General features: G+C 40.7%; 1 protein-coding gene across 1 annotated transcript in view; it reads left to right on the top strand.

Annotated features, from left to right (window-relative positions):
* NSD3 (nuclear receptor binding SET domain protein 3) overlaps positions 1-16159 on the top strand; it is a 4286093-nt gene that overhangs the window by 2930763 nt on the left and 1339171 nt on the right. The window contains exon 16 of the mRNA XM_044084319.1: positions 13055-13204. Within this exon, the coding sequence (XP_043940254.1) occupies positions 13055-13204 (150 nt within the window). The remainder of the gene's footprint in view (positions 1-13054; positions 13205-16159) is intronic.

Below are 16159 nucleotides of genomic sequence, written 5' to 3'. Positions count from 1 at the left end.
GTCACAACTGTGCCTGACACAAGGGTCAAACGCATCCTCTGGGGCTATACCATTTCCTGTTTCAGGTATGGGAGAAGCAAACCTTTTAGGTGCAGGGGAAGTCAAGAGTGCAGAATCTGTTGCCAATATTGATACTTCCCCCCTGGGGATTCTCCCACCAGTTTAGTGTAGACTAAAAAGAGCTAGAAGACTCTTGATGTGGTAGGGCAGCAGTCGTACTGGTCACCCACCTGCGATAGTAGTTATGGACAGATAAATGGTTCAAGCAGTTGATTACTGAGTGCATACCCAGGTTATAATAATGTCATTGCTTCCACCTCTGGTCAGTCTGCTAAGGATTCTCTTTTTGAAGGGGATCCTTTGTCTGAAGAGTCTGACCTGTCTGTCAGATTATTTGCTTCCTCTGATGATGAACAGGTACTGGGACCTAAACAGATGTTTTGTTCCCCCCTTTGATACTAGCATTGGTGGAAATCTTCTAAAAAGCTTGTATTTCTTCTCTGTTTATTGAGAATTTGTCTAAGAAAGAGTTTAGAATTTTCTTTGTATGCTCGCTTTGCCTCTCAGCCCTTTTGTCTGCAAACCCTGCTTTGGTACCCCTAGTAATTTTTGCTAATAAGAAGGCTATGTCTTCTTAATAGCTAGTATGTCATGATTAACTAGGCAAGTGGCTGGAATCTAAGGGAAAGAAGCTGGCACAGTGTAACATGGTAGCTTTTGAAGTGTTTAACTACCAGTGTTTTATGTGGAAGTTTGTGTTGAGATAAATGTACATTTTAGGTGAGTTTGCTGCTTCACTGCCTATAGAACAAAAAGGTCTATGTAAAAGATATTGTTTCCTTTGTCTGTCATGTGTCAAAACATGCTCTAAGAAGTGCTGAGTGAGGGGGCTGATAAATGCAACTTTGCCAGTGGTGATTAGAGGTATGCTTAGATGCCCTCCCAGAATTTTTCTGATGAGTTAAAAAATGAGATTATGAATGCTCCTTTTTGAGTTTTTATGTTTGGTATAGCAGCTAATCAGAGCCTTAAACGCACGACTGTCAGAGATAAAGTAATGCAAGGAGTATCAAAATGTTTCATATTCTCAGGTTCTCTTTCTTTAAGGGAGATCATTTTCAGTGGCCTAATAAGCTTAAGTCCCAGCCAACCAATACCCAAGACAATAAAATGAAACAGGACAACAACTCCAACAAGCCTAACAAGAAAGGTTTCTTTCCTTGAGAGGATAATCACCCCCCCTTCCAACTTGTGAATATGCCGAGTGTGGCATTCATCTTTGTCAAGTCCCCCATCTTTCAAGTTGGCTGTCTATAAGGCAGTCTGCTTGTCAGTGATTTCCAACAGGTGGTTGCTAAACATTGTTGTCAGGGGTTTCAGATGGAAGTGGAAAGACCTTCTGCCTCCATTCAGGGAGATTCCCCTTCATTTTCTGGACCAGACTTGACTTTTGTTATTCCCTCCTATTTCCCAGGAAATGCTGGGCTTAGGAATCATACAAAATGTCCCTTTTTCAGAATAAATGAGAGATTTCTTCTCTAGTATTTTTTTTTTTTGGATTCCCAAAACAGCAGTCATACAGGCCAGTATGGAACCTTTCTTATTTGAGTACATTTGTCAAGGTCACCAAGTTCAAGCTATGGTCTTGATGGATGCCATTCTACATATTCCCATTGCTTGTCACTTCAGGTGATATCTGAGATGTGTTGTGTCTGGCTCGCACTTTCAGTTTTTTGTATTGCCCTGTTAGGCTATCCACTGCAATGCAAGTGTTTTCCAAATGCTTTGCTCTGGTAGTGGCCACTGCCTGACTCTGGGCTTTCACTTTTTTCCATACTTGGACATCTTTGCTGATTTGTGCAGTCTGTCCATCCAGGTGTGTGGAATCGCTAAAGAAAGTCTCATCCTAACTGTCCCGTCTAGGGTTCAAGTTGAACCTTGTAAAGTCACATCTGATGGCCTCACAAAGGCTTTTCTTTCTGGGGTGCTTAACTGACTTCAACAAGAGTGTGGCTTATTTGCCTGAAGACAAGGTCCTGTCATACCAGATGGTGTTTCTGGAATTCTCCCACAGGGATGTTGGCTCGGTGAGAGAATTTCTAGAAATTTTTGGACTGCTGGCATCCATGTTTCTTATTTTGTGTCTGGCCTGCCTTCATATGAGAAAAAGTCAGTGACATGTCTGATGTTGTTGTATATAGCATCATCTTTCCCTGGAATCCCAGTTGTCTGTGCTGCCCTTAATTAGACAAGAATTGGAATCATGCAGAGATCAGTTGAGTGTCAATCCAGGGCTTCCAACGCCAACTTAGCCTGAGAAACTGTCAGTGGGGATGTAAGTGCTAGCCACCTCTTAACACAAGGACACACAGAAGCACATCAATATCTAGAAGATGTTGTAAGTGTTTCACGCCTTGAATGTCCCTCACCACTTTTGGACTTCAGGTCCTCTTCAGGTGGTTATGGACAACACCACAGTGATGTGGTACCTCAACAAACTAGGATAAATGTGTTCTTTGGCAAGGATAGCCTGGAACCAAGCTTCTCTGTGTTCTCTTTCTTCAGGCATCATACATCCCATCAGAACAGTACATTGTGGCAGACAGAATAAACAGATACTGTGCAGACCCACACAAGTGGAATCTCAAGGCATTGGTGTTCCAGGATCTAATCCAGATTTGAAGAGCACCTCTAATAGATCTGTTCACCTCCTTACAAAAGAGACAGCTAGAGAAATTCTGATCCAGACATCCTTGCAGACATGTTATTCACAAGGTACTTCAGAAAGTTCACAGAGAAATTCCAAATATTATTGTGGTAACCCCCCTATTGGCCCAGGCATCTTTGTTCAACCTGTTTATGGTATTGGCCAAGGGCAGTTGCCAGTGACATCCTCACACTCTAGACTTGCTCACACAGTCTCAGGGGCAACTGGTGCACCCTAGTTTGGAGAAATGTCTGTTGACAGCCTGGATGATTTTATCTCAACTACTTAGGCACTTGTTTCATGAGGATGTGCCGCAGGTATTAAAGGGGGCCAGAAAAACTGCTTTTAGAAAATCTTGTGTTTACAAATGGATGAGATTTTCTGAGTGGTGCCTAAATGAAAACGGATGGTCTGTTGAGGTTTGTAACCCTCTGGTCTTAAAATATTTGTGTGAGCTACTTCAAGATGGCTTATCATATGCATCCATGAAAGTGCATTTAGATGACATCTCTGCTTGTCTGCAGATGGATCCCCCCCCTCTTTCTTCTCTTTTTGTTAAAACAGTCCATGAAAGGAGTATTGCATATGAGTCCCCTTTGCAAGAAAATGTCTCCTCTGTGGGATCTCAACTACATTCTTTACCACCTTTTGAACCTACCACTCAAGCTGATCTGAAGTTTTGCTTATTCCTCTGACTTCTGCAAGGTGGGTCTATGAGCTACAAGCTCTCATGGTGAAACAGCCTTACCTGATTTTTCTGCAGAGATAGGGTTGTGCTGCACACCAGTACCTCTTTCTTACCAAAAGTGGTCTTAGAATTTACCCACAATATATCTGTTAGCATCCCTGTTTTTTTCCCAGAACCTACGAATAAGGGAGAGAGGATACTTCATGCCTTGGACTTGCATTAGTAGCTCAAGTATTACCTTGACATAACAAAACTGTTCAAGAAAGCCGAAAGACTCTATTTCCTACACAGAGACAAAGAAGGGTCAGCCTGTCTCTAAGCAAACCATTGCTTGTTAGTTGTCTTCTGTTACTGGTTGTTAGTAACACCCACCATATCAGGGCAAATCCAGGCAAGGTAAAAGCGCATTCCTCCAGGGGGTTTTCCTCTTCAGTGGCTTTTTGAAAAGGAATAGACTGTAAACGTATTCTATACATAGCAACTTAATCTTATGTCCTTACCTTTACAAAACTACAAGCTTGGATGCTTTTTCTAAATTCAGAGCAGGCTTTGCTAGAACCATTCTCCAGAGGCTCCTAGACCCTTATCCTTCCTCCTCCCAGGTTAGGTAAGCTTTGGGAATCCACGCATGTGCCAGTAAGGCAGTGTGTTTTTTGAACATGGTACAGATATGCAAATCCTACTTGCCTGTACTGTAACAATAGATGTTCATAAAGCACATTGCCTTACTGCTAGTACCCACCCACCATTCCCCTTTTTGGATGTTTGTAGTTTGGTGTTGGAAGTGCCATTGAGTTATGCTCAGAGGCCTTTTTTTTTTTTTTTTTTTGTGTGTGTGGGTTTTAGTTTTGAACAGTAGGTGTTTGCAAGCTTACATTTTCATCTTCTGTTCCTTCTGGACCCTAGACAACTGAAAGGATCCTGTCTGTAGGTCTGAAAGGCAGTCCCTGTACTCAGGTGATTGATCCATCAAACCCACAAGATAGAAACGAGTGAGGAGCTCTGAGCTCTGGTGGACTGCCAGAGGTGGTTAGCAGGGCACTACTACCCATATGCCAGTAAGGCAAGTGTGTTCTACAAACGTCTACTGTTAGGACTTGCTTAACTGCACTTAATGTGGGTATCTGCTGTAACTCCCACATCTTCAAGGGTCTGATCCCAGATCCCACCACTTGGACTGTTGCTTTTACTCCACATGGTGAGCCTTTCCCACTTTGCTGTGGTCATCTCTTTAGCAGCAGTCATGAACTGAGTAGGACAACTTTATTTCATGTTTAACGACATTCTTCCAGTGAGATTAACAAAAAGAGACATCTAAGAAACAGTGAATCCATTGTCAGAAAAGTCTGAAATCATTGACAGCATCTTTTACGAAGGGAAAGATTGTATGATCGAAAAACCATCCCATTTTAGTTCATGAAATTGTTTAGATGGTGAAATTCCACAGGGTCAGCCTCTGCTCCCTAAGGGCACCTATATGATGTCATTGGACAGGATGGACATGTACTGGTACATCAGTTTTTGGATTCTGTACAAGAATTTCCCTTTGTTTTGCTAGCAGTAGGCATTTTCAGCACATAATGCTGCTGTTTGCTCTTTTTTATCTACCTGGAGTGTTTAACAAGGTGTCAGTGGTGACAAAGGGCTAATTAGGAGTAGAACCTGCATGTGTCCTCCTAAATGGATGACTGGCTGTTAGTGACTTTCTTAAAGGACACCCTGGTAGCACCTTAGGCTTGGACCCTGTGGGGGAGGGGGGGACTACTATAACTTAGGAGACATTATATTTGAGCATGGTGCAGAAGACAGCCTTTTATTGGGGCAGAGTTTGACCCTTTTCATTATCAGTTGTTTCTGTCCTAAAAAGGTTTACAGTTCATAGCCTTTGTTTACAGTAGGTAACGGCACACATCCTTATACAGATGCCTTTGCATTTGTTGGGATTTCATGGCAATTACAGTCTTAAACAGTTGCTTTTGCAGTTAGTAAGATACTGGAATTGCCAAGGGCTGGAAAGTGTTAGTGGTTACAGATTTACCACTCGCTTTACAAACTTTGCCTTGGTTCAAGTCCTGTCACCTAATTTTGTAGTGGTTAAAGTTCACCTGTCTGTATTATTTCAGCATTTCATACTGTCTTTAAGGTGTGGACCTTAGCATATCTTCTTGCCATTAAAATGTTTTACTGTTGATTGCTGCTTGCCTGTCCACTTTTTTAACGGTCAGCTCCCTTTATGAGGACTTCAGTTTATTTTGGCACACAGTGTTTTGCCTCATGAGCTTTTGTCTTCCTGGACACCTTGTATTTTTATTTTGGAAGACTCATCATCTGGCCATCATTTCTGTTCATTGCTTCACTGAGTTTGCAGACCTTTTGTGAGGTAGCTGTACCTTTTCTTTCATGAAGATGTTGCTTCAAATAAGTCCTGCTTTTTTTTAAAGTTATTTCTGAATTTACTCTCTAGCATAGGAGATGTCATGTGCTGATGGTCACCAGACTCTTACAAACTTTCTCTTAGTTTTAGAATCTTGTCGTCTAGTTTTGGAGTGATGGACTGCTCCCACCAGTTTCTTTGTGGGGCTTATTTTCCTTTGGTAGAAAACATCACAGGTCCTGATGGCACATGTACGTTTCCCTTGACTCCTCTCTTTCTCAGAGCAAATTGTCCTCTAAAAGAAAGGTCTTTGCATCAGGCAGTATTGCTTGCCCTGGAAAGGGAGTCAAGACCAGAACCCCTTCTGTGCAGGTTGGACAGCCCAGTACATGTTGAGGTCCATAAATAAGAATCTTACTTGCACCAAAGTGCTATATGAGCATTTATATAGCTGTCTGGAATCAGGAATACCAGACATGATGAAATCATCCTTCTCAAGGAAGAGTAAACCTGTCTGGTGGACATCTACAATAAATAAGCTCTACAATAAAAGGAAAAAAAAATGCTGTCCGGGACCAAGAATACCAGGTGTCTAATTGGAAGCAGTCTCTCTTTAGCCTGAACAAGCAAATAAGCGCACTATTGAAATCCTCCAAAGCAAACTTCGAGTCCAAACTAGCCACATCTACTCAAGACAGTCATAAGGCTTTCTTCACATATGTCTACATTCTCAAGGGAAGCACCCAGATCAGATCAGAGCAGGTGGTCAAGGACACCACATACACAAACCCTGTAGATATAGCCATCCTGCTGGCAGACAGGTTCAGTGAAAACTTCACTCCTGTGTTCACCCCATCAGAAAAACAGGACATCCCCAGTACCTGACCCCCTCCTTATCTCTAGGGAGCAAGTCATCACTGCCCTCTCAAAGACAAAAAATACAGCCTGCACGGGACCTGATAACATCCCAGGCTGCGTCTTACATGAACTCAGATAGGAACTTGCAACACCATTAGGCACCCAATGCAACCAAAGCCTGAGTACCGGCTTCGTCCGGCCGAGTGGAGGACAGCTACTGTCATCCCTTTACACAAAGGTGGGAGCGTATACTGATCCAGGAAATTATAGACCCCTCAGCCTAACTAAAATTAGATACAAAAAGTTCACGCGCGCAGGACAGCGTGCACGGCCCAAAAAAACGTGTTGTCACACAAAATAGACCAGCACATGGAGGATTGTGTGATATTTTATTAAATAATCAAATTATAATGGTTGTAAGCCATTATAAAAGCTAAAGCAAACCGGTTTCGGCTACAGAGAGCCTTTCTCAGTGCTACAATAATTACTTAATGAATGTTTCCACCATATCCCTTCGGATGTATAGATACTAGAGTCCTTAAAGGGACATACACATCTATGACAAACATAAAAATAAAATAAAAATACATGATTCTGTAGTATTCATGTTTTTCTATCACTTTAGCATAAAAAAGCAAGTGATACTAAATATATATGGTATATATTAATAAAAACCATACATGTTATTATCATACTATCATGCTGTCAAGATGCAGAAGTATGTAACCAATAACAGATTAATATCAATTGAAACATTATTATTCAAATTCATTTAGTCCAGGCCTGAAAAGACCACCCAATTTGATGATCCATAAATTTTCCATAGAATTCAGTTTGGTATGCCACCCTGCTTTGAAACTTCTATGTAATGTAATCCTATCAATAATGGCAAATTTAAAAACAGCAGATGGGTGGTCAATAACGTGTTTATGTAGTGCATTAGTTAATCTTTTGTTCCTAATAGCACTCATATGCTCCCTTATCCTAAATTTGACCGGCCTAGATGTCTGGCCAATATAAAAGGCAGAGCAGGTACACGTTGCTAAGTAAACCACCCAATCTGAACTGCAGTTAGCAAAAATCCTAATATTAAACACATTGGAAGTATTTTTGCTAGTGAACTCAGTTGTTTTATATATGTGTTGGCAAGCAGTACAGTGGCCACATGGGAAACAGCCCACAAGTACATCTCCAAATAAAGTAGTTTGATGTGAAGTGTGGGGAATATATCTCTTGTAATGTGTAAAGTATGAATTGACATTTCTTCCTCTACGATAGGAAAAAGAACATTGTTGAGGTAAAATGTTATTCAAATAATCATGTGATAATAAGATGTCCCAGTGTTGATTAATAATGTCTCTAAACTTGTTAGTGTTGGTGTGATTATTTAATAAAATATCACACAATCCTCCATGTGCTGGTCTATTTTGTGTGCCATCAGCCTAACTAGCCTGAGCTGCAAGGCCATGGAGTGGATTATAATGGACCTTATTAACAAGGACATTGGCAACCTCCAGACACTTGATCCCACACAGTTTGGTTTTGTCAAGTAGAGGTCATGCCTGTTAAATTTGGTCGACTTCTTTGAGACAGTCACCAAGGCCATAGATGAGGGGAAGACGATGCACACTGCTTACCTTGACCTGGCCAAGGCCTTCAGTACTATTCCCCATTCAGGTATAATAAACTCTTTCAACTAGGCATCAATCCATATGTTACCAGATGAGTAACAAACTGTCTCACTGATAGAACCCACCTAGTCAAAATAGAGGAAGCCACCTCAAGTAATAGACCCATAACAAGTGGTGTACCCTAGGGATCGGTCTTGGGGTCTCTGCTGGTTGGGATATACGTCTCAGAGATGCAGGCCAAATCTAGTGGGCTATGGCTGACCAAGTTTGCAGATGACTGCAAGCTGGGTGCTGTCATCAATTCCCCCAGTGATGTGGACATCCTTCAAGAGGGTCTCACCCAAACAAATGACTGGTGCCAGAAGCATGGCCACAAACTGAATGCCAAAAAATGCATCATCATCCTATTTGGGGAGAATGATGTCCCCACATATTATCACATTGATAATAAGGCACTAAGCACACAATCAGCCGTGAGGGACCTGGGAACCCAAGTTAATAGCAAACTGATTTTTGACCACCATATTGCATCCATTGTATAGAAAGCTTTCTACATGGCCCACCTCATTAGTAAGGGTATCTCATCCAGGGACAAGGTGGTCGTAACATCCCTCTATTCTTCCCTTATAAGACCGATTATTGAATACAGTGCCCCTTTCGGCGTGTACCTCACAAAGCACATGCAGCAGCTGGAGAGACCACAGAGATTCTTCTCCCAGAGAATCCAGGGCCTCAAACATCTGCCCAACACAGATAGGCTAAAAGTCACATTCATCTACTTAGTCTCCTACAGACTCCTCAGAGGTGACCTCTGTCTGGCATACAAAGAAATCTCAGGTCCCACCCTGATGGGGCTGTTTCATATCCACAAGTCAAGCTCCACTTGGGTAACCTGCAAGCGAGACCTGAACCTGGTCTGTGACATCATTAGGACTTGTTGGCAGGACAGATTTGTGTCCCAGAGACTCCCCTTTTGTGGAATAGACTCCCTCTCCACGTCAAGCAGAGTGCCTCATTAAACCTTTTTAAGCGCTACCTGGATAACTGGATGGGGAACAGAAAATACACCTCTGGGATTCCACTTATGTCCATGCTGGACAGTGGCATAGGGTGCTGACTTGTTGGAACATGGGGATAAATTCTTGGCTAGACTTGTAAGGGCCTCAGTGCCAATAGCCTAGTAAATTCATATGATCCTATTATTGTTGTGCTTCCTTTGCAAAGAAGCATTGCATTTCAGACAGTATTTCACAGAAAAGGATTGTTTCACTCTTACAGACTTTCACACCGGCAGGGTGAATAGCTTAGCAGATTGCACCTGTCCTGTGCGTGAGCTAAGGATTTGTGGATCATTAATGGTTGGGATCTGCTGGTGGTGGAGAGGCACAGAAACAAACCTGTTTGCCTCATGGTTGAATGCAGACCTCACCCTTTTCTGCATAATCCAGCAGGGCAGAGAGGAATTAATGATGAATTTGTTTTAATGCTTTTCTTCAATTCCATCCAGTTACACAAGTGACTGAATTTAGAAAAAAAGAGCAAGTGCCATCTTTATTGCCTGGTGGTGGTTGAGAAGGCTTTGATTTTAGGTTCCCAAATCCTTCGCTTATACAAAGGGGTTCAGGTGCCTAGGCAGCTCAACATTTTCCTGTAGTACATTTGACTGGGGAGACATGGCTGAAGTGACATTCAGCTGCAGAAAAATATGGTTGTTTGCAAATTCGCTGTGGACAAAGAGAAGAATGTGTTGGCATGCCCACAGCTTCAATAATCAAATGCACAAAGAGAAAACAATGTCCATGGTCCCCAAGCAGGCAGTATGGCAGGCATCAGCAGCAGGCTGACCTGTAGGCATGTCACTGGCAGTAAGAATGCAGTGCAGAATGGGTAGTGCCTTTATAATCAGTGTTTGTGGACAACCCCTTTCACTGTGTATAGGGAACATTACCTAAAATGCATACTGGAGCATAAATGTGACTACAGTAGTCTTCAGGATTTCCTCCATGCTGTAGCACACTTCTACTTGTTGTAGTTACATATGTATGTACTGTACACTGAGCACAACACTCATTGTCTTCTGCCTCCATGCATTTGGTTATTAAAGCTGTAAGCATGGCAGTGTGTGCTTCTCTTTGCCCACAGGGAATTTGCAAACAGCCATACTTCTCTGCAGCTGAATGTCACTTCGCTCATATGTCCCCAACCAAATGTACCACAGGGAAATGTCTCAGTGCCTAGGCGCCTGAGTCCTATACGGAGTCTCCTAGCCAGAGTTTGCGTTAATAGATGCTACCAAGTAGACTTAGCATCATAGTTATCTTGCTTTATGAGAGAGTTTCCCCATTTGGGCAAACAATTGTACTGTGCTGCATCACTCACTAATATTTCTGGTGATCCTAACCTATCTAAAGACACCTGCATGACCTTAGTCTCAATTATTCCTCAGTCAGAGTGAATGTCTCAGGCCATTTGTTCATATCTAGTACCTTGTGGTAGATAAAATTGTGTCCCAGCACTAGCAGATGATGAAGTTCTTTAAAAGTGATCAGGGTTTTCACCCTGCTATGCGAAAGCTTTTAACTTCCTGCTGCTTGAATTTCATGGCTGGTAAGCATGCCTGTCTACTTTTTGAACTATATAATACTTTTTAAAGTTCACCTCTTTGAAGATGCTGCTGTCAGTGGGTGTCAAATGTGCTCATAAGATATTTGAGCTGTAGGCCGTTATTTAAAGCGAACCATGTTTGTTCTTATACAAGGAACATTTAGCCTTTAGAATTAACTCATTTTTTTCTTCTTGAACTGATTTCTGAATTTTGTTTAAAGTAGCCCAGTGATGCTCTTGTTGTCTTTCTGGGGACAGAATTCATAGGGGACAATGAGGAGAATTTCATATTTTGTGTGCTAACCTGTTATATTTTACCATTATGTGATGGACCTCTTATTGGAAAAGGCTTGTTCCACTTCTACTTAAGGATCATTTGCTTCCAGTACTTGGTTTTAAAAGTACCGCGGTGATGGTGCTGCGGTAGCGTTGTCACCTCATAGTAAGATGCTGTCCGGTTCAATTCTCAGCTAGAGCGTCTTCTGCGTGGAGACATGAGTGAATGGGCGTACCTTAGTTGAAGGTTGTGCATCAGGCCTGGCAAGCCGGTATGTAAAAATCAACTGCCAATCATTAGTGGACCGGAGTTCCGCTGTGGCAACCCCTAACCGGGAAAAGCCGAAAGACACAAACAAACTTGGTTTTAAAAGTATAGCTGCTGCAGACATCTGTGCCAATACCAGGTGGTTATTAGTTCATATCTTCCCTAAGTACTTTTACTTTGATTTTGATTCCAGAAGTCAGACTTAGGACTTTCTTTGTCATTATATTGTTTTGGGATTCAGTCTTCTGAGCTGTTGTCGTGCTTTGTATACTTGCCAACAGTTATGCCCTACAGAATGTCTTTGAAGTCAGGTCTTTAATAGGTATGTATTTAGTATACCCTGTGCATTTTTTTTTTTGTTTCATATATTAATTATGTTCACTTAGGGTATAAGGGCTAACCTAAGGGGAGCAGAAGCTAGGCACATTCCTCATAGAAAAAAAAATGATACCATGACATGCACCAGTAGGAGAACTGCACTACTGCTTAGGTTGACAGAAAAAACATCTTGCCAAACATGGAATAAAGAAGAGGGTATCTGATGCATCCATCTGTTTTCTGCAGTCAGTTTAGCAAAGGCTACATAAGAAATGGTTAGTACAGTGGAGGGTGACTTTTTCACTGCCTTACTTGCTGACCATTGTATTTGGGGGGTTTTTGAGATTTACCTAAAATGGAATATTTTTACACTGACAGAAAATAGCAGCAGCTACTTTGTGCTCTTGCAGCAGTTTGGTATGCTGATTTTGTTGAGTTCCATTTGCAGTCTAAGGAAGTGTAAGTATTGTGTGATATTTTCTTAACATAGTGGTGATCTGTGTGTTAAAATGTTGAGTAGCAGTAGCTTCATAGCTGTTTGTAACTTCTGTTAATTCTTGCAGCAGGTTCATTATGTTAGAAGGTGGGGAAGTATTCTGGTTGGGAAAGATGTGCTAAAAGCTGCTGAACCGAAGAGCAGTGTGTTTTAGTTTTAACCCATTTCACCTGGGATTGCCAGCATTTTCATACCAAGTCCTGAGCACTAAACTTTTTCTGTATGCACATTACACTTAAAAGTGATGTATGCTTTTTTAAGCTGAAGAGACTCCAGACTGTTGAACTGTTGTAGAGTTCATACTTGAGTCTGGTAATCATGTACTGGAATAAGACTGTGACATACCTTTTTGATTTTGCAATGTTCCAGTCTTTATGCCTTGACGCATTACTTCCCTTGCCTGTTACACAGTTCCAGTTTGAGAGAGGCACAAACGAAAACCTTATGAAGGTTTCTAATTGGCAAGGATGGACTGACTTCTGAGCTTGCTTATCTCCCTTTTTTTAAATAGTGACCTGGTCCTTTTTGTGCAGTTGCCATTATGCTTAAAAGTATCCATGACCCTAGGCATCAGGACTGTAAAAATTGTTCAACATTATAGTCTGAGCTGGACACTATTACCAGCTTTATACCCAATTTCCTAGAAGGCAAGTCCTGCTGTGCTTTACAGTTAGCCTGTTGGATTATTTTTTCATTATATTTATTTATTTATATAAATATTTTTTTTTACTTTTACCACAGTTAATTGTCTTTTTCCTTTTTTTGTAAGTTTCCTGTGGAATCATGGGTAGTTTCATTGCAACTCATTTTTTGTGTTGTGTTTATTTCGTATAGGACTCATAGTACGGGACCATTCAGATCCTATGATCAGTTCATTTGCCTGTAAGTCCCACTACCTACTGAGTGAATCAAATCGTGCTGAGCTGATGATGAAATTACCTATGATTCCTTCTTCGTCAGCTTCCAAAAAGAAATATGAAAAAGGTAAATGAAACAGTTTGTCATTTTTTTTTTCTCCTGCGTGCTGTCCCTTTTTGCCCTCTCACTCAAACAGCTGGCCCATTTTGCTTTATTTAGTTGCTTTGTAAAGTCAGCTCTGTGCATTGTTTCCCATGAAGCTAGCAAATTTGCCACAAAACAATTTAGTATATGGACTTAGAATTATATAGTAACTCAGATTTAATTGATCACTTATTGTGATTTTAATGAAGGTAGATTTAGTCAGTAGGCTTATGTTTTTAATATTTCCTAGCTTATTACATTCATTCCTTCCTTTGCAATTAATTTTTAGATGTAGAAATGTGACACTAAAGTTATCATTTACATTTTTTCTTAGTTTTTAATGTGGTAGCTGCATTTGTAAGTGAACCATGTTTTGATGAATTTGTAGCCTGTTATTTAAAAACTTTTACACTGTTGAATGTGTTTGCTAGTACAGGGGAGATTTAAACCAGTTCTGCTGCTTTTAGAATGCCATGGGCCAGCCACCCTGGTATCACTGTATGCCTAGTTGAGGATCAGACTTTTGAATTTGCTCAGAATATTCCCTAGAAAATTTGCAAAGTAGAGAAGGTGGGCTTTGATTTTGGTGTATGCTTCTATGTAGAATGGATAAGTTTAAATAACATTTTGAAGCCATATTGGACGTGGGGAATCCCAGTGGTTATTTGTGTACTGCAAATGTTAGCAAAATGGTAAGGAGATGGGAGATGTGGACTTAAGGGAATATTCATAGCAGTGGAGATGCACTCTTTAGGAAGTTAAGTCCAGGAATGGGGATGTGTGTATGTACTGTATCACCAAAGTGCAGGTTGGTGGCATAAAATCCAAAAAAAAAAAAAAAAGATAGGAATGGGGATGGAGGCAGCACCTGTGGGAAAGATTAAATGTAGACACCAGGAAATACTACTACTGGGACACCAGAATGTATTACTAGAGAGTCTAGTGAATTATATATTTACAAAGAGATTTAAAGGTGTTTGGCTAAAAGGAAGTAGAGGGAGGGGGCAACTCCTTATGGCTAGCTGAAGCACTTTACTACATACATAATGTCTTCCATTGGCATCTGTAGTTGGATGTATGTAGCTTTTAATTACATGTCCTTGGAAGTTGATTAAGTATTGCAGTTTGCTTCTGGCCGCCATTTTAGCTTTTAATTTTGCCTTGTTTGTTAAGTGGAACTGTGTTGCTGAAAAAAGAGGTGGTATTTCAAACACATTTAAACCTGTGTTCAGTGAAGGGGCATTATATGTTTTATAGCCTGCTAGAGGAAACTTGCAGCTTGCTCTCTAACTTGCCTCAAATGCGTCACCCAGTACAAACATTGCCCTTATCTCTCAAGGTGGCTTTATTTCCTGTCTTTTTCCGCTTTTATCATCTTGGTGTTTATTATATGAAGATTTATTTTAAGTTTTCTTGATTTGTAGTCTTCTGTTGCTTCTCTAGCAGACAAGCCACCCCATCTTACCCCTTAGACATATCCTTCCCTCTATTTAGTAACCTTTTCTATTTTCTGTTCATTTAAAACCTGTAGTCATGATGCAGTAGTTGCAGCTTGTTTGATTTCTTTTCCTCCACTTGTATTTTCATGTGCATTGCTCTTGGTGGTGGGTCATTCCCCTCAAAGTTGCCTGTTCCTTTTAGGGACTTTAGCTGTACTTTTTCACCCCATTTTATATGACCTTTTATGTGTGATCTACACCACTGTAGTCTTTGCACTCTTTGTTGGGATTATGGGCCTCTTGAAACTGGAGTTGAAAGTTATGATGTTACTGTTTGTTCAAACAACTGGAAAATGTTCAGTGAAACAATACAGAAAATTCATCAGTTTCAGAGGTGTCACTCAGTTAAGTTTGGAGTGGGCACAGATGAATAATTTTAGTGGTCTGGAGATGTCCACCCTAAAAACATGTATGAAAACTTGAACATATTAGAAATAGCAGCTAGTTTTTTTATCAGAGTTGTAACTTTTATATAGAGGAGGCAGAATTTCATGTGCAATTGACATTTTTTAAATAAAATATGAGTGTTATTTTATCAGGGACATTCCGAACTGAAGTGAGCTGTGATGCAGTTTTTCTACTACACTGTAAATAAAGTAAATATTTTCCACCATGAAAAAATATACAATTTTTGTTTGAGATCAAGTTTTGCTTCCCATATGAGTACTTTCAAACAGTTACATGATCAGCTTTTTCAGTTGAGTATAGTATACCTCAGAATGTGAGCTATAGAATTTTCTGAGGTAGCCTGGGATACTATAAAGAGAAAGCCCAGATGCATTACTCTGCCTTTAAGGTCCATAATTGTGTCTGATGGAACAAATTCACAAACTTCTTACTGGTATCATTGGCAAATAGTAATGCAGGATGGTGTCAGGGCAGGACTTTTAAAAGTATAAAACATTATAGTGTGTTATGCAAAACTAACTAGAGTGTTGGGGTACATTTTCAGAAGGGTAACATTACCATCTTAATGAATGAATAGTGAAATATGATACCCTGTAGCATTTGCTTCCAAGTAAAATACATGTGCCAGCAAAATAATTCCATGTCATCAATGTAGGGGCTTCCGATACAACATTGCAGACAAAACACTTACCAGCGACAAGAACTAAATACATTTTTCCCATTTCTCAGAAGTGAATGTTTTATATTTTCATCACATTAAGTTAGGAATGGAGCAGTGCTAGTGTAAGACAGGCACATAATACAGTGTGGCTTTGTGTTATAGCAGGATGCATCCTTCACTTTGACTCAGATGACCTGCCTTCAGTTAGTAGCCTTGACACTGGAGAAGCCAGTGTGGAGAGAGAGAAGAGTGAAGAGGCAAGTGTCTGCTCAACTCTGTCAGATACGGTGAGAAGATGGTATGCTGTGAGACTGGCCAGTGCCAGGAGAAGACTAGGAGAACAGGAAATGGGCAATTGCTGAGTAGGTT

Source organism: Protopterus annectens, chromosome 9.part0 (assembly GCF_019279795.1).
Source record: "Protopterus annectens isolate FY-2018-M chromosome 9.part0, PAN1.0, whole genome shotgun sequence".
NCBI lineage: Eukaryota > Metazoa > Chordata > Ceratodontiformes > Protopteridae > Protopterus > Protopterus annectens.
This window is presented reverse-complemented; position numbering and strand designations above follow the sequence as displayed.